The 12,841-nt window shown below is 58.7% G+C and overlaps 1 protein-coding gene across 1 annotated transcript; it reads right to left on the bottom strand.

Annotated features, from left to right (window-relative positions):
* Nucleotides 1–674: 674 nt before the first annotated feature.
* Nucleotides 675–12,420, bottom strand: ZNF865 (zinc finger protein 865). The gene is given in 3 exon segments (XM_027618261.2): nt 675–5,196; nt 5,198–5,596; nt 11,606–12,420. Coding segments are annotated over 2 exon segments (3,174 nt in total). The 5' UTR covers nt 5,570–5,596; nt 11,606–12,420; the 3' UTR covers nt 675–2,394.
* Nucleotides 12,421–12,841: the final 421 nt, after the last annotated feature.

Genomic DNA, 12,841 nt, shown 5'->3' with positions numbered 1-12,841 from the left:
ACCTTCCTGTTCACCCAACCCCTCCCACGAGATATCCCTTAGGTCAGAACACCAGCAGAACTCACTCTGTTTCCTCCAAAGAAATGCCTGTGTTTCTATCATTGGCATCACCACCCAAGCTACAAACCTGGGTGGGTTCCTGAAGCCTTCATCCCTCGTGCACTCATCTAATCCCTATCCTCCCTCCTCCCTTTCCTGCTGTTGAGCCAGTTAAGTATCTCTGAAATCTGAACACTTTTCATCATTACTACTCTTGTGGGCCAAGCCAACAGTGGCCCCGCATTTGGATAACTACCCAGCAGCACCCACCGTCTCCAGTCTCCATGCTACAGCCTCATGGACCCACTGCTCCTTGTGGCTTTGAGAAAGGATCACAAGCATAAATGCCTATAGGAGCAGGGTGGCTGTGTAAATAAATGAAGGAGGTGGCTGGATGCAAGGTGGAAAGCACCAGCACCAGTGAGGTGACACATGGCAACTGACACTTGGGCTCAGTGCTGAGCTTCAAGGCGGGGCAGGAGTTGGTGGCAGATTGGAGAGTGTGTGCTCTGTTTGAAGAGGGCAGCAGTTACCCAGCTCTGGGAGAGGGCAGGCTGGGTTGCTAAATCTTGCAAATTTTTCGGAAGTTGCATTAGTTCATTATGCAAAATCTTCTGATTTTCAAATGTTGGCAACTAAGTCAAACTTTATTATTCTTATTTTTTTTTTAACGCATGAGCTAAACAAAGGGTGTCAGCGGCTTGTGTCCAGCAGCTGCCAGCTTCCAGCCTCTGGCCTACAACATCATCCAAGCTTCACTATTTGGAATCCAAAGCCCTTCAGGATGCAGCCTCCCATACCCCAACCTCTCCTGCCATACTCATCTTTTAAGATTCTCTGGAACAGCTGGGTCTAGTTAGACACACTAAACCCTCCACCTAGAATTCTTTGCCCACATTACCTGGCAAGCCTCTGTGGCTTTTGTTATTGTTCGGGCATCACTTTCTCCTCCGGGAAGCTTGGCCAGCCCCCGGTCTGATAGGGTGATTCCTCCATGCTCTCAGCCGCCAGTGACCATTCCACGTACTTTCATGGTGGTGCCCCCGGGGCACAGGCACCAGGTGTGTCTCATGCTGGATCTTCAGCACTGGCATACGTTGGCCACACTAGGTTGCTGCCCTTGTGTGGGTCAAACTGGACCTGCCCAGGCAGTGTCCCTGAACCAGCTTGGTCTTCAAGTTTCAGTATTGAGGCACCCTGGGCCTGCAGTCCCAGTTCTACCATGGACTTGCTAGGTGTCCTTGGAGCTTCTTTCTTCTCCCAGGACCTCAGCCTCCTCTTCTGACAGATGGGAGAACTGAACGAATGTTGGAAGGGCACATGGCTTGCTGTTGCAACATTGGAAATGAGGGCTGTTGGAAGGGCTTTTGAAGCTCCTCCAAATTATCCTGGAGGGACAGGTGTGATGGGTGAGGCTGTAAGAAACATGGGTCTGTACAACGCTGGGACACAGCAATGGCTTAGCAGGGGATCTCTTCCACCTTAATCGAGGGCAAGGAGCATGTCCAATTCGTGTTTCCACAGTGTCCAGTGAAAGACTCAGCAGACGGGGGGCTTCAGGAAATGCTGGCCAAGCGAACAAATGCCGAAAACATCTTTGAAGGGGAAGGAATCCGGGTAAACTGTAGGTTTCCGAGAACAGAAACTTACCTGTCTTGTTCAACCTCCCTTTGCTCAAGGTGCAGACTACAGCTTGGATATGGTAAATCCTCAGCAATTACCAGTTGAATGAGGCAAAGCAGGAAACATGAGCGCAAGGCAGATGGTGTTGGGGAATCCAAATCCCTGGGAAACAAAAGTTCTCAACTTTCTCTTTGTCAGCACTTAATCCCCTCTCCCTGGGATGCAAGAAAGGACTCCAGCGGCCCTGTTGGTAAGATTTATTATTCTCCGCTCTGTACAAGCCGCGTCTGCCACCCCGCCCCCACCCCCACAATCCAAAAGAGCACCCAGTCCCCTTGTGCCCTCCCAACTCCGCTTATACTCCACTTTCCAGCCAGATCCCAAAGGAATTGGGGAGGGGCAGTTCAGACCCACATCCTCCACAAAAGCTTATTGGGGGACAGAATGCTGCAGGGGTGGGGGGGTTGCTGATGAAGGTTACAAAACGGGGCTGGACGGAGGATCAAGTTCAGTGGCTGGCAGGATGAGAGGAGGACCAGAGAGGTCCAGGATGGGAGTGATCCAGTCTTGAGTCTGTAGGGCATGGGCCTTAAAGGAGGCTAGTCTGTCTGGAGTCCTGAAGGATGGCTGGGGCAACAGCGAGGAGGGGTAAGAGTCTGATCAGCAACTGGGGAGGGGTGAGTGTGCAAGGGGACATGTGACTGGAGGGGCGGATCAGAACGCCCCTCCTGGTCAGGCGTCCTTTCCGGCCAAGGTGCCCGCCCCCGCCCCAGGACCCCCGAGACCCTCGGCTTTATGAGCCAGGCGATGTTTCTTGAGGCCATAGGTGTTGGCGAAGCCCTCGCCGCAGGAGGAGCAGCGGAAGGGCCGGCCGCCCTGGTGGGCCGCCAGGTGCTTACGGAAGTAGCCAGGGTCCTTGAAGGCCTTGAGGCAGGCGGGGCAGCGGAGCTCAGGCCGCGGCGGCTCATGGGCGCGCTGGTGGCGCAGCACGGAGCTCAGGTAGAAGAAGCCCTTCCCGCAGTGCTCGCAGCGGTAGGCGCGCTCCCCCAGGTGCAGCCGCTGGTGCTCCAGCAGGTTGGAGCGGTAGCGGAAGGTCTTGCCGCAGGCGCCGCAGCGCTGGGGCCGGGCCACAGCGTGCAGCCGCCGGTGCTCCGCCAGGCTGGAAGACTGCGCGAAGCGCTTGGCGCACACGCCGCACTTGAAGGCGCGCTCGCCCGTGTGCACCACGCGATGCTGCCGCAGGTACCAGGAGCGCAGGAAGCCTCGACCGCACACACCGCACCGGTAGGGCCGCTGCTCGGTGTGGCAGCGCTGGTGGCGCATCAGCAGGGCTGCCTCCCAGAAGCGCTTGCCGCACACTGGGCAGCGGAAGCCCCGTTTCTGCCGGTGGCTGCGGCGGTGCAGGAGCAGGTCGTAGGCACCAGCGAAGCTCTGGCCACAGAGGCCACAGCCTAGGGTCCGCCGCACCAGGTGCACATACTTGTGAGTCACCAGGCCCAGGAAATGCTTGAAGCTCTGGCCACACGTGGCACAGCTGAAACGCTCAGGACCTGAACTGGCACCCCCACCGCCCCCAGCCACCGCCGTCCCGCTGGCGTCATCACCCCCGGACACCCCTGCCAGTGCTGCCACAGCCGCCCCCACCTCTCCCGCCAGCCCGTTGTCCAGCACACTGGCCGCGTCGGCACTGCTGGAGCCATCCTGGGTCTGAGGGCCGCCGGGTGCAGGCGGGAGCAGGCGCTCAGGGGCTGCCTGGTGGACTAGCTTGTGCCACATGAGATTCTCGATGAAGCCGAAGGTCTTGCCGCACGCATCACAGCCGTAGGGCTTCTCTGCCATGTGAGCCTCCTTGTGGCTCATCACGTGGAAGAGATCGGGGAAGTGCTCGCCGCAGTCCGAGCAGGCGTAGCTCAGTGCATCCGCGGCCCCCGCAGAAGTAGCCGAGGCGCCCGGTCCACAGGCCCCTGGCGCGCCCTGGGTGGCCGGGAGGCCGGCAGCCCCGGCCAGGGCGCAGGGCAGCTGGAGCCGGTGCACCTGGCGGTGGCGGGTGAGGCTCTGTGGGTAGCCAAAGACCTTGCCGCAGAGTTCACACTTGTAGGGCCGCTCGCGGGTGTGCACCACGTGGTGTTTGCTCAGGTGGAAGGACTCCCGGAAGCGCTTCCCGCACACGGGACACTGGTGGGGCTTCTCGCCGGTGTGGATGCGCTCGTGGCGCTTCAGAGTCTCGCGCCGCCCGAAGCCCCGCCCGCAGATGCCACAACAGAATGTCTTTCCAGGGACGCTGGCGCTGGAGCCCCCGGCCCCGCTGGTCCCAGCCCCGCCAAGCAGCAGCGGGTGGGCCCCCAGCAGCGGGACGGGCACGGCGCCGTAGACCACTGCCGCCGCTGCCGCCGCGGCCTTCTCGCTATCTGTGGCCGGAGGGTCAGGAGGCAGGAGGTAGGGGCCCGCAGGGAAGGCGGGCGGGGGCTGCGGGACGGAGGCCCCTACGTCCTTGGGCGCGTCGGGGGCAGCGGGTGGGGCGTGCGCGGCCTTGTGCCGGAGCAGGCTCTGGGGTGCAGAGTAGGACTTGCCACACAGGTCGCAGGGGTACACAGGCCGAGGCCCCGCCGCGCCTGCGCCCGCGTGCGCCGCCTGGTGCTTGAGCAGGTAGGCGGCGTCGCGGAAGGCCTTTCCGCAGACGCCGCACGGCAGGCGCAGGAGGTCCGCCGAGTGCGTCTTCACATGCCGCTTGAGGCTCTCCCTGCGGTTGAAGCTCTTGCTGCACACCGAGCACGAGAAGGGCTTCTCGCCGGTGTGGATGATCTGGTGCTGGTGGAGGTGGCTGGGCTTCTTGAAGACCTTCCAGCAGAGCGGGCAGGCAAACGGGCCCTCGCCACCCCCCGCCGCGGGAGGGGGGACGCCCACCCCGGCGGGGGCACCGGTGCCTTCCGCGACGGTGGCGGCCACGGTGGCAGCTCCGGCGGCGGTGGCGGCGGGCGGGGCAGGGGGGCCGGAGGACACGGGGGTGGGGGCGGCGGTGGGGGGCGCGCCGGCCGCGGGCAGGCCCAGCGGCGGAAGCGGCGCCCCCGGCTGCGGCGGGCCCCCGGCGGCGGGCGGCACGTCCTTGTGGCAGCGGCGGTGGCGGATGAGGCTGGACACGTGGTTGTAGGTGCGGCCGCAGACGCCACACTCGTACGGCCGCTCCCCCGAGTGCACCAGCATGTGCTGGACCAGGTGCGAGGACTGCTTGAAGGACTTCTGACACACGCCGCAGGGGAAGCGCCGCTCCATCAGGTACTTCAGCCTGCGGAAGTAGCCCTTGTCGTCCTTGCTTGGGTCGCAGGCTGCCCCCGCGGCAGGTCCGGGCGGGGTCTGGGAGGGGGCGGGAAGCGGCCCCGGGGTCCCAGTGGGGGACGCCAGCCCCGGCGTCACCCCCGGCCCGGATGCAGGCCCTCCGCGCTTCAGGTTCCCAAAAAGGTGCTGGTGTCCAGAGAGGTCGACGATGCCCCACTGCGGGGCGGGGAACGCAGCATCAAATAGGGGGGGCGGGGGGGGGGCCGAAGGCGGGCGGCAGAGGCGGGTCGGGCTTCTTGGCCTGCGAGGAAGAGGATGAGGACGACGACGAGGACGACGAGGACGAGGAGGACGACGACGGTGCCTCCGCCTTGGGCTTGAAGGTGGCCTGGGGCGGGTAGTCGTACTGGGGCGGAGGAGGCTGGGGCGGGGGCTGGGGCGGCGGCCCGGGGGCGCAGGGCAGCGCGGCCACCGCCTTGGCGTGCTCCCCGTAGAGTTCCATGGGCTCAAAGCGCTGGTGGTTGAGGAACTCCAGGAAGTCGAAGGGGTAGCTCTGGAAGTGAACCCCGTCCTCGCCCCCTATGCCGCTGCCCCCGCCACCCCCGGCGGCGCTGCCGGCTGCGTTTGCCTCCATCTCGGGCGGGGTGGGCGACGGGCGACCCTGCGGAGAAGAGCATGCGGCTGAGCACACGGGACCAGGCGCCGGCTCGGGAGCTGTGCGCGCCGGAGGACGCTGGAGGACGTGGCCAAGTGCCGGGGCCACACTCCGTCTTCCGGCCTTGCTCCTCTCCTGCCCTGTCCCTCCACCCCACAGGGCAGACTCCTCCTCTGCCGCCGGTCTCCCGTCCCTTCCCTTTTCCCCGTTGTTTCTGGGGTCTTCACACATCCTCTCTACCCATCCCCCAGACCCCTTCCCCACGGTTGCCTGCAGACCCTCGGCTCCCCACCCCCGATCTCCTTCTCCCAGCATCTTCGGCCTCTGGTCACAGTCCCCTGGCAAACTCTTGGGCATCGGCACTGCGCCCTACCCTCGTCTCCAAAACACACACACACGAGCCCTGTTCTCAATCCCCTCAGGTTTTGCCTCTGTAAAATGATAATAAAAGAGGGTGGGCTCTAGAGCCAGAAGGCCAGATAGACTCTGAGCCCCACCACATTTTAGCTGTGACCCCAGGCAAGTGCCCGAACCTCTCTGTGCCTGGCTTTCCTCATCTACAAATAAGAGGTGACAAAGCACACCCCTACTTCACAAGGCTGATGTGAGGATCCAATAAGCACATCACATGAGGCCTTCGGGTGGATGCTTCGGGCACTTCGCGGGCACTGGGAAAGTGGAAAGTATTCTATGGATACCACTCTCGCTACCCCTGGTAGCGACAAACAGTCAGGACAAACCAAGACAACAGGAATGAAATCAGTGTTGGGGGAAGGCGTTCTTTTACTACAAGGTGGGAAGCAGAATGTGTTTGCCTGGAAGAAACAAGTTATGGCAGAAGGACAGGCACTGAGAGGGAAGGCAGCCTGACACAGCAGAAAATACGTGTGCACCCTGCACCTGGGCAGACCTGGGTTCGAGTCCCATCTTCTTCCCGATCCACACTTCTCCATTTCTAAAAGGGGGCGGCTCCTAGGCTGCAGGGGACTCAAGGGAGCTCACCTAGGACGTAAGGAAATACTTACTGGCAGAGCTTTCAGTCCCCAGAACCATCTGTACCTTCAGGCCATCACACACCTGGGAGGAGCCCGACCAGGGAGTAGCTGCCCAGGGAGTGCAGTTCCTGTCCTCACCCCACGGGGCTTCCCCTGCCTCCCCTGCCATGGGAGTCATTCTCTGGGCACCCCTCCTTTACAGTACTTTTCATTCCAGATGGCAGCTGTCCATGTCTGGACCCCCTACTCCCACCTGAAGCTCAGCTCCTACAATTAATTTTTGAACCTGAGCCACCCAGGGGGCTGTGGAAATGCCCCCAAGTCGGTGCAGAGCCAGTAGAGAGAAGAGTCCCCGAAGTGTGGCATGCTTCTTGGCCATAATCCCTGGCCCCTGGGGGTCTGGCTCTATGTGCAGCCCATGGAAGGGGTCAGTGGTGACTACCAAGGCCAGGGCCCATCAGCCCCCATCCAACCAGCTGGCTCTCTCCCCCCACAGGTGAAAGGTGTCCCCTCCACTCCCCTCGCCAAGAGGCCGATATTTTTAGTCTCTAGCTCTGGGTGTCCTTGGATGAGATTCAACATCCCATGCCCTTCACACCCCCTCTAGTTAATCTGATCTCCAGAAGGAACAAATGCATGGCTGGAGTGGTAGTGGAAGCCTGTGGGTGACACCTAAGTCTGGGAGACCAGGCTAGCGTGGGCCGGGTGAGCAGAAAGAAGCACATGGTAGAATGGAGGGGGTTGGGAGGCGAGTGTCTTAGGGAAGAAGCCACCACCCCGGCTCACCTCTGTCAGAGTACATATTAATAACAAAAATTTGCCTGGGCATTTCCTACAGGCCTGATGTGTTCCAAGCCCATGACATACGTTAACTCAATCCCCACAAATCTATGAGACTATGACATAGGAACTACTGTTAACCCCATTTGACAAAACAAGAGCACAGAGAAGTCAAGTGACTTGCCCGAGGTCACAGAGCAAGCCTGCGGCTCAGCCCACCCCCTCCCCGCACAGGGTTGTTTTACCAGGTTGCTCTCTAAGGTGGACAAAGGTGGGGTGGAACTGTGGGGGCAGGAGCCTTATTTGGGGGTGTCCTCTAGGTTATGGGGGGTTATGCCTCCCACCCAGCCTGGGAGGGTGGGAGGGGAGGGAGTGGGTCACCATCTCGAACAGATGCAGCAGTGATGTGGTGAGACGGTTCTCCGATGTCAAGCCTCCGTCCTGTGCCTGCTTCGGGTCTCTGCTCGGATGTCATGCCCACCCTGTCCTCCCTAACCCCTCGTCTTGCTGCATTTTTCAACACTGTCACTGCCATGACTTGCTGCGTGTATTTCCTTCACCATGTGTTTACCTAAAAGGATGGGAATTTGGCCCGTCTTGTTTGCCACTGTGCCCCCCCCCCCCCCAGCACCGAGCACAGCACCCAGTACAGCGTGGTTGCTTGGTTAAGGATTCACTGATATGTGGGAATTAAACACACACTCTTAAATCGCCAGTGGGTCCATGAAGAAATCTCAAGGAATCCCAGATGAATAAAAATGAAATCACAACCTACCAAAACTTAGTGAAGATGCAGCTAAAGTAGGGCTCAGAGGTAAACTGATAGCCTACATTGATAAATATTTGTTGAATGAGCAAAGGGATGAGACTGAGCTGTCCAGAACTCCCTGAGGGAGGGAGGGGGACATTTAGCAGAGATGGAATTGACATAGGGGACGGGGTCCCCAGAAAAGGGAATTTGAAGGGCAGTGATGTTATAAAGAGCGACTGACCCAAGGGCGAGTAGGAGAATGCTGAAGAGCTGCTGCCCTGAGGAGCAGGGAGTAGTACTGGGGGGCAGAACTGATCAGGCTCACAGCATTTCCACTAGGAAACAGGAGGCATTTCCTCTTTCCAAACCTTAAATTAGAGTCTTTCTAAGGAGAGACGTGTCATGGGAGGGTTTCATGTGGAGAGTGGCATGATGGGGGGAGGCCCTCCCCAGGGCAGGAGTCATAACCCTAACAGCCATATTTATTGTTCAACTGGTCTGAGCTGTAGCATCACCCGATGCCTCACAGTGCTCCTGCACTGCTATTGGTCCCGCTTTAACTGGGGAAACTGAGGGGGGGTTCATTTCCCCAAGGTCATGTAACCAGTAAAGGGGAAAGCAGGTATTGGATTCCAGGTCTCTCCAATACCAGGACCTGTGGGCCATTCTGTTGCACCAGAGTTGACTTGTGATGAAAGTCTAGTCTGTTAATAACAGTAACAGTGACACAGAGTAACACGTAACGTGAAGTGCTTTCTACAGGCCAAGTGCTCTTCTAAACCCTTTACGTGTGTTGACTCAATGAGTCTTCCTATTAACTCAAGAGGATGGTTACCGTTATTAACTCTGTTTTACAGAAGAAGAGACTAAGGGCTAGAGAGATCAACTAATCTCCTGAGGACACACCAGTAACAGGCTGTAGTGGAGCAAGGAATTGAAGGTGGGCAGTGGGGCTCCATAGTGCATCACTCATGACAGCATGCTGTCCTTCAATACTCGCTCTCCAAAATTAGGAAGGCCCCACTCCGCCTTATACTAGAAATATACTTCACCCCGCTTCCAGGCCACCTGACCCCAGAGCTAGCCACCAGCATTTACTGAACACTAGTAAGCACAGTTACTAGGTGCCTTAAGTGGCTTGTCTCAATCAAACTTCCTAACAGGCTCCTAAGATAAGCACTGCTATTATTCTAATAGACAGGACGACTAAGGCCAAACCATGTCCCTCCTCTGCTCAAACCCTGCAGTGACACCCATCTCACTTAAAGTCAAAGTCTTTATGATGACCTGCACAGGCTCCACGGCCACTGGGCTGCTCCTCCAATGTGCCAACATTCCTGCCCCAGGGCCCTTGCACGGGCTGTTGCTTCTGCCTGGAATGCTCTGATTGTTATCTATACACTTCTCTCTCCCCCTCACCTCCTTCATGTCTCTGCTCCAATGCTGTCTCCTCGGTGAGGCTCTCCATGACCACTGTAACCCGTCATCCAGACCAACATTCCTGCTCTTCCCAGCCTGCTTCACTTCTGTCCTTCCCTGTCAGAATCACCTAATAAACCACACATTCTGCTTATCTTGTTGCCGGCCTCCCCCTCAAGAAGGTAGGCTCCATACAGGCAAGGATTTTTATGTTTTGTTCACTGTTCTATCCCAGGACCTAGAACAGTGCCTGTCTCTGAAAATATATGTGAAATAAGTGAATGAATGGGGCTAGGAAAAGAGGGAGTGGTCTGTTCAGAGATGTGAACACTGGAGGAATGCAGGACTCACCCTCCTAACCACTTCACTCGGGGGGAGCTAGTAAGAGCAGCCCCCGCTTGGCCACAGTTGTCCAGGAGGGATGAGGTTCACACACAGCTATAACTTTTTGGTGTGTGGTGTTTTGGAGCAACAAGACGACAATGGGAATCTTTTGAAGGAGGCCTTCTTGCCTTCTCCCTTGTAACTATACCCTGTTTCTTCACACACGGTATTTTGTTTTTTAATTGTCCCATGAACTAGCACAGGCACTCCACGAGGGCAGGGGGTTTTGTCTATTTTGTTCTCTACTGCATCCCTAGCGTGCAACAGGTCCTCGTCAAACACTTGTTGAACAAATGAATGAATGAACAAATGCAGAACATTTGGGGCTTCGTAGAGCTGACAAAGGCCAGATATTTGATCACAACACCCTTACCCCCGAGGCCCTATGAGATCAAATTCTCTGTCCCCTTTTTCTTCTCTTCAATTTCTCTGCCCCAACCTCACTGGCCTCCCCCTGGTGCTCTTCCACTCACCATGATCATGGCCACCTCGGGGTCTTTGGCTTGCTATTCTCTCTGCCTGAAACAGTCCACCCATATCTTTACACGGCTAAGTTACCTCTGCTAATTCAGGATTCATCTCTGAAGCAGCCCATCAGGCTCTGGGAGAACCCAGAAAGCAACATTTCTCCTCTTCACTTGTTTTTGAACTCTCTTGACTGTAAAACCCACAAAATGAAAGACTGGGTGTATCTCTCTCCTTCACCTGTGTATGCCCTGTCCTTAGAACACTGAATGAATGAATGACTGAATGCATGCATGCATGCCTAGGGAAGAGAAGAGGTCAGGCCATAGTGAGGCTGGGGGTCTCCTCTGGGGTGTCCAGGAGGATGAAATGGAGCTGGGTGAGAGGTGGCAGGCGGAGAGGGCTTAGGACCAGGGAAAGAGGTGCAGCCTGAGGGAGAGCCTCACGGTGGGGCACTGTTCTGCGGGAAGACTGAAGACAGGGGCTGCTCCCGGTGGGGGAGGGGAGGGAGGCGGGGCACAAGTATTTCATTGGAGCCTGGAGCTAAACAGGCAGCGATTTCTACCTGAAGGGGGAGAGGATGTGGGTGTGAGAGCAGAACTCTAGAGGGAGCTGTTCTATAGGAGGGGTCGAGGGGCGGTGGAAAGGGGTATTCCCGAGAACTACGGCGGGTGGGGGGGTGCAGAAGGACAAAAAGGCATTCTGGGCTGCGGACCAGCAGAGAAGTATTTTTACACCAGGAGGAGGCGGGCGGGGCGTGTAGGAGGTCTGGGGGCTGCTGTGTGTGCACAGAGGTAAGAGGGGCTGTCCTGCAGCACAGCACTAAGGCGACACTCTGGAGGCAGCCTATAGGGAGTACTAATGGAGGGCCCACGGGCAGCTGCCCTCCGTGAGGGAGGGCAATGCTGGTGGCATCTCGGGGGCTGTCCTGGAGGAAGCAATGACGGGGGATTATGCACAAGCGATCCTCCGAGAAAGCATTAGTGGGGGGCCCTGGCAGCAGTTTAACGGATCGCCACTAACTAGGGCGCTCTGGCAGCCGTCCTGCACGGGGGCGTTAATGGGGCAGATGTCCGGAGAGGTCTCGTGAGCGAGCAGTGATTGGGGACCCCTGGCGAGGGCCCGGCGGGAGAGACACTGACGGGGACGTTCTGGGGACCAGGGCGGGACCCCCCGCCCCCGTTGCCCCCGGGCCCCCGGGCCACGCGCCCCGTCACTCACCGGCGCAGGGGTCTCCGCCGGGAGGAGGCCGAGGAGGCGGAGGAGGCGCCGCCGCTCCGGGGAGACCCGAGGGCCCGACCGGAAGTGCCGCCCCCTCCCCCTCCCCGGCAGCCCCGCGCCGCCCGCCTGCCCGCCCGCCCGGAAACGGAAGTCGCGCCCGTCTCCGAGGCGCCGGCGTGGAGGAGCGGAAAGAGGGGGCGGTGGCGGCGACCGGGAAGGGGAACTGCGCCTGCGCACTAGCTCGGAGACGCGGCCAGGGAAAGCCTAGGCCGCTTCCGGTAGCCGAGCCGAGCAACGTGCGCCTGCGCCCAGAGCGCGAGCCTCCTAGGGCACCGCCCACACGCTCCGGACGTCCGGTTAAAACACGCCCCTCGCGTAAATCTTGTATTTAAGCCCCGGCCCCGCTCGGAATCACGCCCATTTTCTGGCTTAATTGCTTAAGCCCCGCCCATTGTCTCAAAAAAAAAAAAAAATCCATCCTCCTCGCCCCAGCACCCACGATGTTTCTCCTGTTCTTCCCGACCTCGGAGTCCCCAAGAACTCCACCTCACCCTCCTCAGCCCCGCCCACAGCCCCAGCTCTTTCTTCTCCACCGGGCCTCTCAGAGGTCTTTAGGCTGCACCAAGCCCCCTGCGTTACTGAGCCCCTCAGTCTCGGGGGTTTCCTTTCCTTACTCCCTTCTTAGGTACCCCCTTCGCTCCCTTTGGCCTGAATAACAGTCATGCCCACCTCTTAGCTCCCGCCTGTCCTAACACCTTGCCCTCCTGCAGTCCACCCTTGAAACCTCTCCTCTCAGATGAACCCTACTCATTCCTTCTAAGCCGCTCCCACCTTCTGCCTGCCAACCCAACCAATTCAAGCCCCACCCTTGTTCTCAGCCCCTTCCCCTAAGCCCCGCCTATAATCCTCACACACAGCCGCACCCCTCAGTCCCGACCCCGCCCCCTGCTTCCCTGGCCACGCCCCCTCCTGGCCACACCTCTGACCTACCTAAGCCTTACCAAAGTTGTGGGTTCTGCTCACAACCCTCAACTCAGTATTTCCTCACAGTGTCAGGACAAAGAGATGGGGCAAAGTAGTGGGTGCAGAATTTCCATGAAACTGGCTGGAACGGGGGATGGGGACCTAAAGTCACGTTTGCACAGAGGGTCAATGCTTTACTCAGAGCGGATATTTACAGGGAGTCCTTTGAGGTCTGTTGGGGATGAGAGAAGGGGCAAAGCTTTCCTCCAAGCC

The sequence above is a fragment of the Zalophus californianus genome, chromosome 17 (assembly GCF_009762305.2).
Source record: "Zalophus californianus isolate mZalCal1 chromosome 17, mZalCal1.pri.v2, whole genome shotgun sequence".
NCBI classification, from domain to species: domain Eukaryota; kingdom Metazoa; phylum Chordata; class Mammalia; order Carnivora; family Otariidae; genus Zalophus; species Zalophus californianus.
The sequence above is the reverse complement of the archived record's forward strand: the minus strand, read 5'-3'. Positions and strand labels throughout refer to the sequence as shown.